This window comes from Megalops cyprinoides, chromosome 1 (assembly GCF_013368585.1).
Source record: "Megalops cyprinoides isolate fMegCyp1 chromosome 1, fMegCyp1.pri, whole genome shotgun sequence".
Taxonomy (NCBI): domain Eukaryota; kingdom Metazoa; phylum Chordata; class Actinopteri; order Elopiformes; family Megalopidae; genus Megalops; species Megalops cyprinoides.
The window spans coordinates 24,216,232-24,236,442 of NC_050583.1; the positions used below are offsets into that span (position 1 = coordinate 24,216,232).

At 42.1% G+C, this 20,211-nt stretch overlaps 2 protein-coding genes across 15 annotated transcripts in view; both read right to left on the reverse strand.

The window, feature by feature from the left end:
• spag9b (sperm associated antigen 9b) overlaps positions 1-8,664 on the reverse strand; it is a 54,818-nt gene extending 46,154 nt beyond the window's left edge. For all 14 annotated transcript variants that reach the window (XM_036543944.1, XM_036543884.1, XM_036543875.1 and 11 more), the window contains exon 1: positions 8,168-8,664. In XM_036543944.1, the coding sequence (XP_036399837.1) occupies positions 8,168-8,467 (300 nt within the window). In that variant the 5' untranslated portion in view covers positions 8,468-8,664. The remainder of the gene's footprint in view (positions 1-8,167) is intronic.
• A 1,651-nt stretch (positions 8,665-10,315) lies between these two features.
• daglb (diacylglycerol lipase, beta) lies at positions 10,316-19,633 on the reverse strand. Its single transcript, XM_036532952.1, has 15 exons — positions 19,050-19,633; positions 18,650-18,801; positions 18,103-18,277; positions 17,588-17,852; positions 16,400-16,522; positions 15,444-15,571; positions 15,190-15,316; positions 14,273-14,356; positions 13,787-13,864; positions 13,244-13,324; positions 12,530-12,657; positions 12,226-12,294; positions 11,844-11,916; positions 11,448-11,698; positions 10,316-11,295 (listed from the first exon to the last, which is right to left on the reverse strand). Exons 1-15 carry the CDS (start codon positions 19,142-19,144, stop codon positions 11,100-11,102), a joined length of 2,025 nt encoding a protein of 674 aa, XP_036388845.1. The 5' UTR covers positions 19,145-19,633; the 3' UTR covers positions 10,316-11,099.
• Between the last annotated feature and the right edge of the window lie 578 nt (positions 19,634-20,211).

Sequence of the window (20,211 nt, forward strand, 5' to 3'; positions counted from 1 at the left end):
AATGTAGGCCTATGCAACCACTCGCTGGCATACATGACAGCCAGAGTAACAGCTTGGATCCATTTTTGTACTGCTATGTAAAATCTACACAGCGTCAGCACAGGAACTATATTTGACTGGGACCTCTGCAAATCTAGATTGAATGTATAGAGCAGAAATAGGTCGTGAATCTAAGTACATACTGGGAGAAGAGACTAGCAACACGGTGATTAGTACTCTGTGTCCAAACCTTAAAACTACACATACAGCATTAATAAGTACACATTAGTTAAGCTCTGTAAAAGTGGTGTAATCAGATGAGAAACATATTGAGTTCTGAAGAGGCCGTTTTCCTTTAGGCATGTGCCAGGCCAACAAAGTGACAAACCAAGAGAATTTGACTTTATGGTGAAAGGTCTGTAACTGCAGGGTGACCATGAAACCAGCTCTGATCACGGGTAACACTGTGTTTAATGTGATGACAAACAACATGATTTAAGTGTTATACAGCCACACTATTCCACTTGTAACCACACCTCATTCCTTACCTTAGCCTTTTCTTTTCCCCCTAAATGTCACACGACTATGTTCCTGAAGGAAACGAGAGATACTTCCAACACATTGACACCTGGAGGCAGTGAGGGAATTCTTCAGCCATATCATGTACCACCAGACAAAAGAACAGCCTAAACGGACAAAACAGCCCGCACTCAGAAGTGCCCAGCTGGCTGTAGACTCAACTCCTCACGACAAAGAATCACACGACCTGAGGATGATCTGGCCCATTAACCAGGGGGGCTGCGTTTCGCTTCATGGTCATTAACATGAAGAGGCATGGAAACGTGAAAGAGGATGTCGGGGATAGTCAGTGAAGCAGAGTGTCCCCAAAGCCCCCAGAGACTACAGACTGTGTCCCTACAGCCCAGCACACAGACGCCAGTGTTGAGGACAATGTGAAAGGATGCTCCGCGGAAGCCCTCAAGCACCGGGGCCTCGCATCTGGAGAAAGTGCGACAGGGCACATCCGATTGGTGCTCTCACAGATCCTCGAGTTCGAATCCAAGCTAAGAACAACAACAACAACAAAAAAATACACTAAACAAGATTGATTGATCTGAACAAGATTGATTCCAAGCATTTCCTACAAACACTTCACTGACAAAACATTTTAAAATGCAAGCATCATTTTACTATGGCACAGATACACCTCGTGCGTGCTATTATGAATACACAACAAAGTAATCCAATACTGATGTAGAGAACTTTATGTGTGACATCTGCCTCTGAACTCTTCAGATGTTTGTTTTTAGCTTATCTTTGCACAAAGCAACATGAAATCAGTTTTCCTTTCAAAGAGGATAAACTGCTTACTTAAACAAACCAGCTTTTCTTCTCAGTCAGATTGCATATCCATGACTGCCGTACCAGCTAAGTTCACTGCAGTTATTAACACTGAGATGTTCCAGCTTTTGTTTACACACAGAAAAGCAGCGTCACACACGGAGCACACACACAGCCCATCCTTAAAAAGAAAACGAACCACACAAAGGTTGATCCTGCACTCCTTGACCACCTCGGCTCCAGTGAAGTCTGGCTCCCTGTGTGATTGATATGGTCAGCAAAATCCTCTGTGAGAATCACAAACCAAAAGGGGAACAGGACGAACAATGTAATGTGCCAATACACTCGATGAGTTTAACACATGAGGCCATTCAACAAGCGCCATACACAAAATCACAACCCAGGTCACAAAGGAGACCTGTAAGGCAGCAAAGTGTTCATCAAACGACACAGCAACCAAGAGAAAATGAAAGAATAAAATGAAGCCCACATTCTTTTCTGAAAGGGCTTTGGGAAAACATTCAAGAAAAGTGTGCGAAAGTCCTTCAACCAGTACAAAGTAACAGAACACTGGAATAATGCTGTTCGCAAGTTTCAGCCATTAAGGTCAGCTAATGCATTCTGCACATCAAGACAGTTTCGATCAAACATAAAAAATGCCAATGCGTTTCTCTCATGATAAAACAGAATGTGCAAACTATCAGCATTGGGAGCGACACCATGCACTACCATCAGTGCTAAGGTAACTGGAGTGGCATGTGCAGCCACATGCAAATGTAAGCAGCGCGGAGACTGTTACTGTTTGACCTGAAAACCCCAATCTACATTGTGACAGTGCATTAAATAATGCATGGGGCATAGGCTGCCCACAATGGATAAAACTGCCTGGATCAAGATGAATGTTACTATTCTTGCCAATGTCGCTGTCGGGTGTGGCGTCATTCAAAACCACCTGCCATCTGACAGACCACAGGAGATCCCCTTACCAGGTTTATCTGCAACCTATCTGCACAGTGTTTCCCCTGGGGCTTGTCAGCCACAGCCATTGCCATGCCTACAGAGTTCAGCTAACCTGGAGGCATCTGGACTTTGTACTGTCATACTTGGGTCCCTGGTAGCCAGTGTGCCACACACTCTGTAAACCGTCTTTCAACTGTCTTTTCTCTATTGCCACGAGTTCGCTTTGTGTGGTTGGTTGTGAAATGCTCTTTATCATACTGAAATGCAATTGGCTGGTAAACTATCACAGAAGAAAAGAAAGAGGCGGATCAAAAGGCACATTAGGTTGTTCAAGTACTGGGGGAATTTGTTTCATTTGAACACAGCATGGTACATTCCCAAAAAACACTATGGCACTCCTTTTCTGATCCAGGTTACTGATCAATACCTTTTTGGATGAATGTTTGTACAGTCAATTATTCATATTCATAATAGCATTCCCTAATATCACTGATATTCAGTTGTAGACACACAGACAGCATGAGTAGATAAGGATCGCACAACTCTAGCATGCAAAATAAGCCTACTGTCCCCAGGCAGTTTTAAAAGGTGCACTCCTATGGCCAATACAGTACTGTGGGCTGGGGCAATTACACACCCACATAATTATCATTTTAAAATCTACACTTCCTCTGCTCAGTAATGAAACGCCACTGGACCACATAAAAAATAACATTCTTCAAGCCTCATTAGCTACACACTTTCCAATAAAAGTCGGTTTATAAATTAGTTTTAGACCTGCTTTCCATATTAAATACTAATAACAAATCAATACCCCCCCCCCCAATTAAAAGTGAATAGCATCTGGTAAGATACAAGATCACGGTGTTACCTTGGTGTACAGTCCTCAGTCTGACAAGGAACAAAGTTCCTGAGGATGACACACCTTAACCGGGACACTGCACCACTGCTACGTCTCTACACACTACCACACGACTGCAGCTGCACCTGAATGCCAACCTGCTTAGACCACGGAGAGGGAAGAGTGCATTACGGTTCAGGGGAGAAGGATTTGAGCTGTGCACATCTGCCGCGACTACAGCAAGAATCACATGCTGTGAACACCGCGGTGACAGGCCTTTTCCAGGAATCATCTTCTTCTATCAGCGCCCCAGTGAAAAGGATTTGCACTAAAATCTGAAAGACGCTTTTTATTTTTCTTTGGCAAATCACAGCTACCCCGTAGCTTCTTCCACATACCACTAAAATCAGATTATGTTCCTCCTTGACATGATATGGCTTCTTTTAACAGAGGCCTGCACCCCTGGGCAAGTGGACACATTGGTATTATTCATGTCTTTCATTACCATCACACGCAGCAACAGAAACAGACCCTTTACCCTGGCCCCACTGCAGCCTAGAAGCTGGTAGTCATTAAACCTACCAGGCTAAACATACCACAAGAAAATCACCCTCCTTTTGTACAGATAAGACAATGTTACAAAGTAATATCCTCATTAAGAACATCAGATTCCTGAGAGGAAGGTTTAGAGCTATAACTCCCTGCAAAGCCATTGGCCAGACAGTGAAAGTAGGTAAAGGTGGGGTGAACTCTTCCTATGGCTTGAGGTGTGAGAATCTTTTTCCCTCCCCAAGTTTGAGAAGCTCAGTTCAGAGAAGTTCAATTACTGCTCACAAAGTTAAATTATTGGAATTTTCAAAAATTCAGAATCAGTAAAGCCACCTGAAAATATGCTTACAATATCTGAGATTAAGGGATGATACTATGTTATGATAAACATTCACAGTAACTTCTACAAAGAACAAACTAGGATAACAATAAGTTTTTAATAAAATTAGCATTAGCATTGTTTATCTCTCTTGCTTGTTATTGTTATTCTAGATAAGCTACATCTTTAGTGCAATATGACCTTAAACAAGTTTTTAATAAAATAAACAACTAATGCTAATTTTTCTTGCCTAAGATCATATTGCACTAAAGACAATATAGCCTCACAAATGTGCTGAAATGCTGCCAACTGCTGAATTTCTATTCAAATTTACAACTGTCTCAGCATGTAAGCTTTTATCATTATCTTCAGCCTTGGGTGTGATATTAACTGCTTGTTCCAATGCTTTCCTAGCAATGCAAGAAAAACCAGCTACAAGCTCCTCACACCCTGCTTCGAAACCCATTCCTCTGCCTCTGGCACCCTGAGGAGTGGGGGAGTTGCTTGTGAGAGGTGGTCCACTCCAGCTATCTGATTGGACATGCCCCTGCCTCCAGATGACAAGGGGAGAATTATGACATATGCCCATCTGGAGAGGAAAAGCAGTCACAGGAAACAATGTGAGGCAACCACCTGCTATGGCTACAATGTGCACCTAAAGGCAGAGACCAAGATTGGGCATCTCATTCCAGCAAACTTGTATAGTGGAGAACACTGACCACAATGTTACAAAAACAGCATAGTTAGTCAAATGCACAGTACAGAAAAGAGATTAAATGGAAGTGTGGCCCATTTGGTACACCGAAAATAATGGAAAGGTTCATAAATCATGAAAGCTGTGGATATCAGCAGTGTGCAACCCTTGTTCTGTTGTGGTCACTGTAATGGTGGGTTGTATTCCCCAAGAGCACTTAGCCTGCTGTTTCAGCTAGTGTCATAATTAGATAATTAGTTGCTTGTGTGTGTAGTAATTAGGTGCTTTATAGAGATCTCACAAATAAGGCAAAGGAGGCACCTTGTGCATGGGTGGTGTAGCCACTGCCTGGACTCCTGTCAAACACATTCCATACCTGCTGCAGTTCCTGATGACTGAGAGCATGAGGATTTGCATCTACACCTCAATCTAATTTCCAGACAAAGACAAAAGAGCTAAAATACTTCTGTATCCTGAATCGCACAGCTAGACATTTTAGCAGTTTTGTTGTGAATTGGATTTAGAAATACAACCATGTAAGATGTTGAATTCATTACTTGCTTATATTTACTTATGTTTACACCCGTACTCCTTTAATCAAGCTATTACCATCTTAACAGGTGGCAAAACTGCAAATACTTCCTGAAGCAAACCCAATCTCATCCACCTAAAAAAGGCTTAATAATAGACTACTGAATTAGGGCAGGAATGAAACCCACTCACATTGCAGATCTAATTACGTAAATCAATAGCCAACAGTGCAAATGAGCAAAAAAATCTACAGAGCATTAACTAGAAAGGTGAAATGTAGAAACAAAAACACTAGTTTTGCTATCTTTGGTTCAGTATGTACCTTGCAGTATAGATGCTGGGAATTCAACAGTAAAAAGATGCTTCCTATTAAAGCCCCAAATCCTGGTCAAAATTCTATCAAACCAGTGAAAGTCAACATTTGTCTGTTCAGGTGAGCACGCATTCGGGATGCTTCACCTGTATGAGTCGTTCAGTTTTCAAATTTACTACAGCCATGGCTCAGTGCAAAATGTTCCTCACTGTCCCGAGTCTCTGTCCATGGTGCTCTACAAAGGGCCATGCAGAATGACTGCATGTTGACCTCAATACCTCAGGAAGAGCCAAAACTGCACTTCAAAAAGGACAGGTCTGGTCATCTGTGAAAATACAAAGATGATGTCACCACAAACCGGCATCAAAGATGCTCCTAAACATTGGACCACTTGGACCACTTTGACCCTGATTTTCTTCAATTCTTTCCCTCAAAAACTGTGCCTCTGCATGAAGCCTAAACTACTCATTCAGTCTGGTCTTTAGTTTTGGCTGTCACGTTTCCACCTTACAGCACTCAATACAACAGGACCCCATGTGAATAGGTTAGCTGTCACTTTGCACTGCTCAAAGCCCTTTCAGCAGCAGGTGTCGTGTCCCCAAGGTGTAGGCGGATAACACTCATATTAACGTACAAGTATACAAATAATACAACCTCTGAGTTCATCATTTAAAGTAAAGAGGAGAATTAGCTACTGTGGATGTACTATTTAATAAGAGTTTGTGTTTCCAAACATTCTTTTTTGCTGTTTCTTGTACATGCTGTGAGAATCTCATCTTAAGCTTGTAATTTAAGGTTGGGTATCCTTTTCATGACAAAATGTCATGTTTGTATGACCAACTCCAAAAATGAGCTGGTCCCACTGAGACATCACTTTTAGCTAAATGTTTGCTGGTGACAAGCACAACAGAACTGATTCTTCACACTATCAACATTCCCAAACACAGTAAGACATTTTATTCTAACGGTTGTAAATGACTTCATACGGAAAAACTTCAGAAATAACCTTGGATTGTTACATTAATGTCCTGATTTTTGTTGTTCATTACTATATAGGGTGAGCATTTTTATCAGAGTTAAAAGCAGTGGTTGAACACATATGTTGTCAATACCACAACTAAACAGTGTATGACATGCTGGTGGAAACGATAAGGATGTTGTCATTTGTCTAGAACAACATGTGGAAACTCAGTGATTTACATTAATATTGACAACTTTACACTTGATACAATGTTATTTCAAACAAGTGCTTGTCACTAAATCACTAAAACTAGAAGTTACTTGTACTGACACAACCCAAAACTTTCAAGGATGCATCTGTCCCAGTTTTGTTACAACAAAGTTTTTGCTTCCTGTCCAGCATGAAGTTCAGAAAAAGCATGCTACCCCAGGTGCAAATTCATCACACAAACCTGACACAATAAGGTCCTAAAACCCAAATGAAGGTGTAGTTATGGGTCATAGCCTATACAGTCAGGAAACTAACAATTTCGAGACCGAAAAATAAGCATGTACATCAGTTTTCTGTCGATTAAAATCAGCTGATTCTGTTAAAAAGAACAAGAAATGACCATCCATGTCTGTTTACACAAACAGAAACTTTCTACGCAGTAACACACAACATCTTAAACCCCAAATGTTTTCACAGTAAGAAGCACGATAGTGCCATTTAATGTTTTCAAGCGTCAAAATATTGCGTTTTACTGTCGCATTACTGCTAAAGCACTACACGAGGTAGTTCCCTCGCTCTAGCATTACCGCTGCACAATGCGCATTCCTTCTTCTAAACAGAAGCAAATTCCAGTTTAGGCCGAAGTGGGAGTGCTAAACAAAGCCGCGCACTCTTAATGCTGATCAGGATCCGCGTCGTTACTAAGACATCTGACCACCAACTGTGGAGGAGGCATCTGGAGATTTATCTGTGTCTGAATGCATTGCTTTCAGGATCGCAGCTGCACGCACGGCAACACTTTTCAATAGGAGGGCAGCTCGACTCGCATTACCATACACATTTTATAGCTAGTCACCGTGTTCAAAGTCTCCCTGCAGCACGATTATCTGCATACATACTGTGTCCATGCAACAGTATGCAGGAGTTAAATAGTTAGCTTACTAGCTATACATACAATTTTTTTTTTTTTTTTACATATTTATACATTTTTTTCCACCGATGAACAACAATTGCTACTTATGCAGAGTTAGTAATTCCTCGTAAGGCCGAATGATAATAACACTAAATATGCGGTAGCAGTATTTCAGAGCACGAAGGGAGGGCATAAATTACAACACTGACTGGGCCACAGCTACAATTAACTAACGGGTGGCTGACAGTTGGACCATGGCTTGCGAAAAAAGCTAAAATAAATTGATATACAAGTAGCCATGGGCGAAACACTCTCCGGATCACTGTCACTATGGGGAAATGTCTTTATTCCAAGTGCCTGTCCAGCAACGCCTACATATAGACAGCTAGTTCGTTGTGTCTAGCAATGCGCATGTTTGCGACCGGGCAGACAAACACGTAGGTCGGTAGCTAGCAAGCAATAATATTAATAGTGGCCTAGCGAGCTAAAACGCTGGTTCACCCTCCCTACCACAGAGAGCTCCTTCCCCGATCTCAGGTCTGGGACACAAACCCACCTCCTCTGCATGTTTCCTCAGCGCTTTCTCCCGCTCATACTGAGTGATGAGTTGCTCGTTGTCCTCCTTGAGCAGCTCAAGCTCGACTTCGTGCTCCTGATTCTCCGCGAAGACCGAGTCCAAGTTCTCCAGCACCGCCACGACCAGTGGCATGAGCTCCTTCACCACGTCCTCGTCGTACTTCCCGATCAGCCTCTCGAACTCACGGTAGATGGAGCTGGCCAGGCCCGAGACCCGCTCCGACATCATAGCCGACGTGCCCGGGTCGTCCTGGTACACAACTCCGTCCTCTAACTCCATTTTCTTCTCTCCCTCTTGTGATTACGCAGTTATTTCTAAATATACTTCGTTAGCTACCTGACCAGTATTATCGTCGTTAAATACTGGTAAGATAAATTAAATCCGAATCTCTACAAATATAATCTAAAGTGATAAGAAATGAAATCCGGAGAACTTGCAGTCCCTCCCTTAAAGGGACCGATGTCTTTCCTCCCGCCGCTCCAGTCTTCCTTGCTGGCTTCAACAGCTGAGTTGTTGACTAGACCGTCACGTGATGACGTCACATTCTAAAACCGGGGATGGGAGGGAGGGAGGAAGGAAAAGGGGTGTAGTAGCTGGGATTTACGTAGAAAAAAAAAACTAGTAGAAAAAACATGTAGAAAACATGCTAAGTTAAAGTCAGTTGTTTTGTGAACGCTTTCTTGTCATAATTTCACATTCTTCTATACTGTGCCTTCTGATATTACATGTAAACCAGATTTGCATGGCCAGCTAAATACCCTAATCTCTCTACATACAGTTTGTTGTTTATGATTGATATATTGATACCAATAGTAGATTGTGAGTTTTTGCTCCCCAAAATGCTAAAAAAAAAAACATCTGGAATGTCCAACATTCAGTTTCTCGCTAACTCAATCATTTCGACTATGATGTTCTCAACATGTCTGACGGGATTATCTTTGTCTCTGGATTCTGTTAAGTGTTCTGTTGCAAACTAGCCTACGAGAAGTGGGAATGCGGAGAGTGAGGGAGGCACCTGTGATTTCGAAGGGAAAGGTGCTAGGTAGATTCTGACCTCTCTAAGTTTATTTCATGGCAATAATAGTAATAATAATGAAGTGAAACACGCCATTGTCGATTTCAGTGTGTTCTTAAAGTAATGTATGTATTATTTCAACATAAATACGTAGAGGTTTTGATCTCAGCTCTCCCCCGGCGAGCGCTTCCCACAGAAAGTATCATATGACTGCAACACTGTTTTGTAAAGATCCTTGAGAAGCGGCTTAACAGTGGAACCACTGGAACAGCACATAGGAACGCTGATACGGTGTAAACAAATGAAGGTACAGAATGGACTTCTGCTTCTTTGCAACGTCGGAAACATAGAATAAAGAATCATAAAGAATAAACAACATTCCTTGGAAATATTTTAGGCTATTAGAATTTTTACAAGGAACGCCTGGCCACTTTAACCAGACTGTCTGTATTCAAGAAGTATAAATTGTTTCATCGCACTTTTACAAAGCAAAGGAAGCTGATCATTAGTATGAAGTAAAACGATTTTCAGAATTTATGTTTTACCTTTATAGGGTGTGTATTTTAATGTGCATTAAGCTTTTTTAACAGTTCGGTCCCGTTTGAAATGAAACAGTAATACCGGAGGTATAATCTGTTGTATTATGAATTTTTAAAATGTTTCTTGGTGTCATTTTCCTCGTTTTTTCGGCAGATATGATAAAGTAATATTGGGGTGGGTGTTACTAAAACTACTTCTTTCGGTGGGAAAAAAGGTATACCCATGGAAGTCGTTTACCTTAATAAATCTCAGACAATGAATGGAGATGCGGGACCGTTGAAAGTTTGATGCCTTAAGTACGCCTTTCACAATGTCTGATTTTCATATATAAACCACATAAAGAGGAGACCAAAATTAGCAGAAGGATCAAGACCACCTGTTGCTCATATGAACTGGAGGTTGTGATCATCAGAAAAGAGGAAGTATGGAATTTATTTCAAAGCTACATTTCTATCAATAATTAAGCACTTAAGTCTTATGAAATTGCAAAAAAAATATAAATATATGTCTCTATGTCATAATACATAGACTAAATATGAATATGAATAAAAACAACTACTGTCCATGCCCTGTTTCCTGAAATGTGCTTTAATCTGTATTTCGGAGTTTTACAACAGTCACAATAAATTATACATAAGCACAGGAGGAAAAAAGAATAATATACAAGAGCACATTTCCTCGCTACATACCTCATGAGCTGAGAAATGATATTTTCTGTATAGTGCATCACATTAAAAGAAAAACATAGGCCTATTCATACATACCACATGAAAAAATGAGTTGTCATTTCTACAGCCAAAAAATGTATTCATGCTATACGTGTAAACCTACTTAAATTAAGTATCATGCATTATTTTAGCATTCAAAGTGAAAACAGAATGGTCTCATTATACAGAGAATATAGTATGGCAAGACATACGTTCAGTAAACACTGAGACAGCTTCTCTTTGCTTAGGCACTGTTCACCTTGACTTTTCCTGTCTCATTCACACAACTCAGAACAAGCAGAAAACCAGTTACACGCTTACAATATCTTCATTCTAATCAAATCAAATCTCCAACATCAAACTGTTAAATACAAAATATGAGAATACACACTCATGAATTACAGTTTTACATTAACAATGTACATTTAGCATTATGCATTATCAAAATCAGTTGTTATTCATGGAGTTAGGCCAAAATCTGAAACGGAAAAGAAAAGAGAAATGGGGGGAAAAAAGGCTGTTTCACAATCATGGAGAAAACGGTTCGTAGTCAGTGAAGGGCATTCCCCCTATGAGTCTCTTCCTTGTCCATCTCCTTTCAATGACAAATCCACAAACAGGAGAGGCTGGAGTGAGAGGCGTTTGACGGTCAGATGACATTGAGGTGGCTGTTGCTAAGGGAGGAGGGACAAAGGGCGAAGGGCCGGTCTTGCGTCAGGCTCTGGAGGGCTCGCAGCACCACGTCAGGCATGTGGTCAGTGATCATGCGTGGGCTGATCAGGACACTGCAGAACGCTGTCTCACTGGACCACTCAGCACGGTACCTCACCTGGGAGAAACAGGACCTAGACCAAGAGGCAGGGAAAGTGTCAGTCATCTGTACATACAAGGCAAATATTGCAGTACCATGCTCAGTTCATGGACATGGTATGTTTTTACTGCAATTGTGCTGGTGAGCGAGCATACTGCAGTGTACAGTACAGGTGTGCAGGCTGACCTGCGTGGACCCCCCTCCTCAGTGATGTGCAGGATGCGGCCCGGCAGGAAGAGGGGCAGGTGGGTGACGTGGCTGGGCGAGTCGTCGGAGGCCAGGCTCTGGTAGGACGAGGAGTGGTGCAGCAGCAGGCTCTCCTCCCCCAGCAGCGGCTGGTTCAGCTCCTCCTCCCGTCGGTTCTCCAGCTCCGTGGGGAAGTCGTCAGGCTCGCCCCCAAACATCTCATACCAGCAGCCACGGAGCAGGATCTGGAACTGAGAGCGTGAGAGAGAGAGAAGGTGTTCAGCCTGCGCTGAGACAGGCAGCATCACTTCTTCCCATCCAGTTCTCACCAGGCTACACCAACAAGGGCTATCTCTCAGAAGACTTTGAGAGATTCACTTTTTACAGTAGTCTTACCTTGGGCTTATTGCAGTTGGAAACCATTTTTAGTATCCTTCTTTTCAAGTCCTCCATGTTAGGAATACTCAACCTGGCCAAAATCAGAGGAAAATCAACAGGGGACTCTGGTTTCACGGGCAGCTTGTGTAAAAGCACTAATGAGTTCAGCACCCAGAAACAGACAACTGCCAATTCACTCTCATTATTTCAGTAGGGCTTATAATTACTTAACGCTAAATATAGCCTCTCCAATGTAATAAGAAGCAGGACTAGCAGCCAAATAAGAGTCCACTTCAATTCCAACTCATCAGCGTGCACTCGGTAGACTTTAAACTCAGCCCACAGCCCACCCCTCCCCCATGACTGTGGGTTTATTTCATTGGACACAAGCTCTGCTCACCTGGGCACTAGGTCCTTCCCCAGCACAACCGAGACCACAAACTCCCTGGAGTAATCAGCCAGGGCTTTGCTGGAGGATGAAACAGGAGGACAGTATGAGCATGTCTGTGCATTATCAGGCTTCAAAGTTGGCATTCATACAAGATTAAAGTTCACATCGCTTTAGTCTGAAGCCTTTATTGGCACAGATTCATTCAGATTTTTTTAGTCCCCACTACAGCAGTCATGACCATATAACAGTAGATCACTCTTGACATCACCTTCTGTCAAGAGTGTATAGACAGCTGCTGTTAGAACAGCGTTACCTCAGGAGGCCCCCTGGTGGTGAGAAGGCATAACATTGCAGGGTGGGGAAAGCACTGCGAAGTAGAATAGCAAGCACTGAGGCTGTGCCTGCTCCCAGACTGTGTCCTGTGATCACCAACCGGTACTCCTGCACAGAGGCAAACAGGCTCATTCCATGGTCCCGCTGGGATATCATACAGATTCATACTTATAAACTATACCAAACACAATCACAAACACAAGCTCCTTTGAGCTAAGATATCTCAGTTGTACTATAGAGGATCAGATCAATTAGGGAGTATTTCTCTAGATATTATAAGGGATTACATTTGCAAAGAAAAATATTTGATATTGACATACCAAACACTTTTTTATACTCTAATTTAGACTATAAATTTACTTGATGTTCTCTACTATAAGTGGAGTGGTTCCATTCAATAATATTTAGAGCTGTACCAAGTGATATTCTGTAAAAAAAAAAAAAAAAAAAGAATGTGTCTGCAATTGAAAGGACTCCACAGCAAATTCACTCATTTCCCTCATTTATCAATGCATCTGCAACAATTCAAGGGTGGTAGTTAGATGTGACGTACTGTTTCCTTAAAGGGATCACTTAATTGATTAAACAATAAACATTGAATTTCCACTGCAGTCAGTGAATCACAGGCACAGGCTTCTCAGCATAAACGACCTTTCACACAAATGGGCAGCTGCAGAGGCAGGAGGGCTCTTACTGGTGCAATGGTGAAAGCCTGGTTCAGGATGCCGTCATTGATGAGTTTCTTGTAGATGTAGTTGGCAGCCTGTGCGATGCCCTGTGGAGCGAAGAAGAGAGGTTCAGTGCATCACTGTCATATACAGGGATTTTTAAATCAGGGTTGAGTCCACAGAATCGGGTTATCAGCACATCTGGTGTTACGATACAGTACAGTGGAGGCTTTGGTATTTTACATTATTGGCATTTAGCAGATGCTCTTATCCAGAGCAACTTACATAGGTTACAATTTTTACATGTTATCCATCTATACAGCTTGATATTTATTGAGGCAATTCTGGGTTAAGTACCTTGTCCAAGGGTTCGACAGCAGTGCCCCACCGGGGAATCGGACCGGCAACCTTTTGGTTGCGGATCCTGCCCTTTACCACCATCCTACACTGCCACCCTATGGCAAGCTAACTCTACAGCCTCTGTATCAGACAGCCTCCCATTGATTCCACCATGACGGACTTGTGTTTCACTGTAATGTTGCCATTCCCTTAGCAACCACATGCCTCACCTTATGAGCATAGCAAGTCCCAGTGACTCCCTCCACAGGCAGGTTCTCACAGTCAGCTGACAGGTCAGTCAGCACATCCTGCACACAAACAGTTTGTGTTGTACAGAGGGGAGGCAGAAGACAACAGTAAACAGAGTGTTTGGCATTTTATAGTTTCTATAGTTTTATAATCTTAACACAATATGAGATAATGTAAGCAGAAGATTAACTGACCAACTGACCAAAGTGATTCTCAGATTTTGATATAAACCTTCTTTATCCATCATTAGCCTTCATTAAAGTTGCTGAGGAAGTCATTTCTGTCATGTGCGGTATATGACTGCACCCAGCAAATAACCATGTGAAATAAATTAACCATCCAGTTGTGGGCCTTCTGCTCTTGTCCTCATCTGAGGAAGATGCAGTTCACCTCAGAAATCTGCAAGGTGACCGTGAGCCAAATAAAGATGTCGTCCTGATGATGAGCGATGCAGGCTGCTGACTCACCCTGAGCGACAGTGTTCCTCTCACAGCCACCAGCACCGCCTCTTTCTTATGATCCAGGGCCACAAAGAACGGAATCTCATAGATCTGAGCCAACAAGACAAGGAAGAAAAAATCCCTGAGTCATTTCCATATGTGGGCTTCTTCTGCTCATGGACACATTATCATCCTCGCGTAAGGTTCCTGCATTTACAGACTTTACTGTATGCGTCTCTGTGTCTGTCTTCAACTTTTGCACCCAGATTCTAGCGTTGTTTATTTTTGTACCACTGTTTTATATTTCTGTTGTAATTATTATTCTCTATGTATTATGATAATTGCATTGCTTTTTATAACCTATTCTTTACCAACACTCAGTCATTAAGAACTGAAATTTTGCAAATTTTGTATATAAATAAATAGACCTGGAAGATGCCGTGCTGAGAAATGATTTATAACACATAAATTGTACTCATGAATACAAAGCAGAGAAAGAAACAACAGTAAACAATGTATTTAAAAAGGATAAGTTAGTCTAAGATAAGTTAGATACAGAATAAAATATATCCTTCAAATTTAAAAAATCAGTCAAGTGACATAATGTAGATAGAGCCCCCTCAGTTAAAAACACTCAATCAACTATTGAATAATTAAAGTACTTCAGCATGTGATCTGTTTCCTTTCTTCATTTAGAAATGATACTGTGTTTAATTCACACTTTTTCTTTGTTTTCCAGTACAGTATATTGCCCTTCATGGTATATAAAAATAAAGTAATTTTAATCCTATATATCACACCCCTACACTCTTAGAAAGGTGATACAATGTAGATACAGACTTTGAGTCAAATGCATGTGCTCAAACTTTTTTTAACATTTCCAAAGCGTGAAATGCACTAATGAACTAGGAACATGCGTTGAAACTGTTATGTGTTTGAGTTACCTGGTTATGGTAGCTGATGTAGATGAAGTCTCTGTACTGCAGCCCAGTACTCTGCAGAATTGAGGTGAAATGACAGCCCAGATGATCCCCGCCCACAATGTCATACTCAGCAGCGCGGCTTCGACAGCTGAAACAGGCAGAAGATCCACTAACTCAAACTAATGGTTTGAGGCAGCGTTTCCGGTTACACCCCATTTGTGTAGATCACACTAAACTGAGCACGATTTTCGCACTGAACAGCGCAGCATGCTTACCAGTCACCACTGAGCTTGCACAGTCCCGTGAGAGGGTTGGAGTATATGTACATCGGCCAGCCGTATGCAGCAACTGCAAATTGCATGCAGTGGGCAGCTCTCTCCAGCTCTGTCTGCAGGTCCTCTCTCTGTGGGTAGACAGCACAGGCTCTGCGTGACACAGCCATATGGAGCACATCTACACCCACTGGCACACAATGTCATTAGTGGCTAATCCCAATTCAAATATATTCTGACATCTTGACTGCCTTCTGTTCGGAGGTTGTGAATTTTGTTCAGCAAAATGAAAGTGATTGTCTGTCAGGATTTGTGACCTACTCTGTCTATTTGTTGTCCGAGAAACCAGATGCACCATTTTCCACTAGTATTTGTTGGCAATACCCATGTGAGTCATATTTACCTGGAACTAAGACTACATATATATCGTTTTTTTCATTTTCTTACAAGCATGGATGGTCAGCTCAAAAAAGACCTCTTGATATCAAATACTGAACCACTAGGGGGCAGCAAGAGACAGTGTTACAAGAACAGCTTTTCATGCTCCTCACTGGGGCCTAGCTGTCCGATGGCCTGCAGCCCTAACCTGTCTAGCAGACAGATGCATTGCATAGGATGCTAACTTGGAAAGGGTCTGAAAAGGGTTGTCCTATTTAAATTTGGTCTACTAAGCAATAAATTAGACATTTACCTATAATAAGATTACTTACCTCGAGCCACATTTCAGCCTTTCCCTGCCCTTGCTCTGAGCTGAATGTCATTGAGAAGCAACTAACCATTCATACACCACACGTGGTGCAATAATAGACACAGTGTGGAAAAGGCCAAAAATTAAGTATGACCCTTTCCAGGTAGAGGTATCTCAATGCATGACATCAATGCTAGCGCTGAGCAACCCTCTTTCAGAACGTGTTAAGGGCTAAGTTCGCCCTCCTTTCCCACAATGCTTCAGGACTCACTATGGGAGATGACGGGCTGTGGGGCACCACTTCGTCAGGGTCTCTGCATTGTTCCATCTTATCTTGCTCCTGATGGAGGAGGGAGAGGCCTGCAGCAATATCACTGGGCACCAGATCTGTGTCCTGTGCAGAGAAAACAGGCACTTATTTAACACAGAAGAGCACACAGGGCAGCCTTTCAACAGCACCCTTACAGAGACAGAGTCTTCACTGATACAGCGCATTCTGTTATGCACCATAACTAAAGTAAACTCATTTTCTACTCAAACCATATAGTTTCCAGCTCCCAGGGACTTTCCCGTGGTTTTTGTTTATTTTACAGAGATAAAAGGAAAATTACAGAAAAGAAAACAAAATAAATGACGCAGAACAGGGATACGTAGTATTTCAACTAAAGTACGATAGGAACCATTTCAACAAATTAACTGTAAAAATATGAAACTGAAATACTACAAGTAGATGGATTTAAAAAGCCTGAAAGAGTCATCAAATCTGTAATCTGTGACTGTTTGCTATCACACAATAATGTGTATCGCTAGACATTCACAAGAGAGGTGGGGTCTACACTGACACTGGCTATCTGTATAAGGTCCTACTACTAGCCTCAACATCTGTTCAAACAAATGTAGTATTAATCAGAATGGTAAACAAGGTGCAAGAGAGAACACACTGTGAGATTTGCTTAGTAGCAGATCTATGGCACACAAATACAGCAATCCAAGTGACAGGCAGTGATCTACATCTTCTAGAGAGAGAGCTTCAGTTAGATTTTTGATGTGTAAATGCACTCAATTCCATTTTTAATGTTATGAGGTTACTTTCCATTTTTTATTTATTGTGTTTCTGTAAGCTATTTTCCTCACACAATCCTCACATCAAATTCTCTACCATGTCCCTTGTAAGTGAACACCAGTAACCACATCAATTGTCCTGATATTACATACATTACATGTCATCATGCCAAAAGGCAATGCCCAAATTTTAGTGAAAAACTGATTTGCACCAATACTGGAATACAGAAACATACAGCCAGATTCATTTTATAATTCAATATTTTTGTTTAACTAACCCTGTATTTGAAAACTCAGTTGCGTAAAGATAAAAAAAAACACTTGTTTTGATACAAATGCAGCAGCATGTCTCTGGGCGCCTATACATAAAGAGGAACAGCGAGGCGGCGGTCCTGACCGAGAAGAAGCCGCTGACGAGCTGGGCGATGCTGGAGAAGGCAGCGCGGTGGCTGTCGTCCTGCGGCAGGCAGCAGCAGAGCAGTCGCAGCCGGCTCTCCCATACGCGCACGGCCAGGGAGCGCGCCGTGTACAGCAGCTGGGCCGAGTCGCTGCTCTCCAGATCCCTGGTGCCGGCCTCATACAAGGCCGCCGAGGGCCGCTGGCTGCCCAGGGGGTCGAAAACGATAATCACCCCGATGCCCGTGAAGAATAGGATGATCCAGCTGCAAAGACAGGGATGGGGGGTTTACACCTTGTCTGCATAATACCAACATTCTACAAGCAATTTTCCAGCACTGCAACCTGGTATGAGTAGTGACAGCAACCACCCATTAAATCACTTGAAAGCCATCACAACAACAGCATAATCTGAATCCTACCCTATTCAACAACTGCTAAGATTTATATTACCAGGTTGGGGCTGACACACTCAGTTACTATAGGTCAAAAGACATTGCAAACAGCCACACCCACCTGGAGACAACTGCGCCAATCACAGCTCCAACCTCAGCTGGTTCACATCCACTGCTGTTGTCTGACACCCAGATGGCACCTAAGCAGGCCCATACAAGCTCGGGCAGGTACAGGAGGGCTCGCACATACACCAGTAGGGGTATTGAGCGCCGAGGCCCCGGGTTGGTGATAGTCCCTTTCACAGATACAGTAGAAAGGATTACTCATTATAAAATCATGAATGGAATTGGGGGTTGTGTAGGTCTTCCAACACAAGAAACGTGGAAGCAGATGAGAAATAAAATGTACAGAGTTATGATCAAATTAACAGTTGCCGATGAAAGAACTGACTGTAACTGGAACAAGGCTATTACAAAACAACTATGTGATTTCCGACATACAAATGAATGGCTTCCAGGTCAAATTCATGAACAACAACAGGATTAGGCTCAGGTCCAGCCTTTCCTATGAAACATTATTTGTGCGAGCAGTACGTGTAAAAGCGAGGATAAAAAGTAAAAGCTTAAGTGCTCCCATCCCGAATCCAATTAAAGTATAAAGAACTTACCTTGACCACTGACGTATACGATCGCACAGAGTGACAAGATGATGGCTGCCAGTAGAACCAGCAGCACGACAAGATAATTGTGCAGAATTGCTCCACCGGGACAATCAAACCGGCCCTTATGTATCGTATATAGAATCAGAGTTCCAATCCACCTGAAAGGCAGGCAAGCAGGCTGTCAATCGATGCCGTTTACAGGACACATACTTGAACATGAAATATATTTTAAAAGCAGAGTAAACGCAACTAGCTCGCTAGCTAATTCTGTTTGGGTAGTGACAAAATGAGGCAAACAAGCAGGTACTGGAGTGAATTGTACAGCAATAGTGTATTCGAGAATACTCCCTAAACTTTAACACGGAACCACGAGAGTTGCCCGCTAGCGGCTATAGCAATGTCTTACCAGACAACCCTGATGAACAGTTCAAAAATTCCAGGGAAAACAAGGTCGTCGCTTGCAATACCCCATCGACGGCCAAAAACTACCATTCCAGGCATCGTGCCTCGTTAGGTTTCAGCTTCCAGTGACACGAAATGTTGCGAAACTTTACTTCCCGTTTACGAGTAATAATAATAGCTAGCTAGGTAACATTACCTTGTATTCACAACGTCCCCATAACAAAACTTAATTAGATGTTACACAGCAACATCGATCGAAATATACAGTTTTTATATTCATGATTAGCTATCTAACTAGCTAACTTTATCGTGTAGCATTTAGGTAACAATAATATTATTCCAGGCTTTGAAGCAGATGCTGAAAATTGCTTGCATGATGTCAAACTGAGCTGTCATGTCATCATTGTGACAAATCCTATTCAGGATATCAAAACGAATATCTGCGACCTTTAACTGACAAAATGTACAAAAGCATAATCCGTTATGAAGGACAACCCCGGCATTTTCAGAACCACAGAGAAACATAGATAAACCGACGAATAGCTAGACAGCTCGATTTCAGCCCTTGACACAGCTTGTTTTCCTCTCTTGTTGTCATACCCGTGTGTAACATCGTTATAATCCCCATCAGAAAGCTGAAGTGACTGGCAATAGTTCCGTTTAAACTGAGCCATTCCCATTTACTATGAGGAAAATGGGTAAAGTAAAATACTACCATCTTCTAAAAATAAATAATGCAAAGGAATGTGAAATTAAATTGTACTATTATGCTTTTAATTAAAAAGTTTCAGCATGGGGGAGAATTGTGGTACATCTGCGGTGGGGAAATGTGCTGTATAGCGAGTTACTACAATGTGCGACACCAACGTAAAGCAACTCCATGAGCTTCGAAGCTGTGCAGAGAGCTCGCAAAAACACTCAATGATGATTCCAAAACGTATTAAAATACGTATTAAATGTATTAAAAAGATATGTTGTTGAAGGTTTCGAGTGTATAAATCAGTCTTGTCAGGGCAATCGGAGTTTTACATGCTTGGTAACTGAACTGAACATATCTGAAAATATTCCCTAAAACCCCCGTTTGTACTCATTTGACCTCTGGAACTTATTTGGAGCATGCAGGTCTGGCACTCTTAGCTGCTGTCATATATCCTGTAGGACATGGA

Coding starts and splice junctions, on each gene's coding strand:
- daglb (XM_036532952.1), bottom strand. CDS start 19,144: ATGCCTGGAATGGTAGTTTTTGGCCGTCGATGGGGTATTGCAAGCGAC. Junction 16,523..17,587: donor TCGTCAGCGGCTTCTTCTCG/GTCAGGACCGCC, acceptor TTCTCTGCACAG/GACACAGATCTGGTGCCCAG. Junction 12,658..13,243: donor AGGCTTTCACCATTGCACCA/GTAAGAGCCCTC, acceptor GCCTCTGTGCAG/GAGTACCGGTTGGTGATCAC.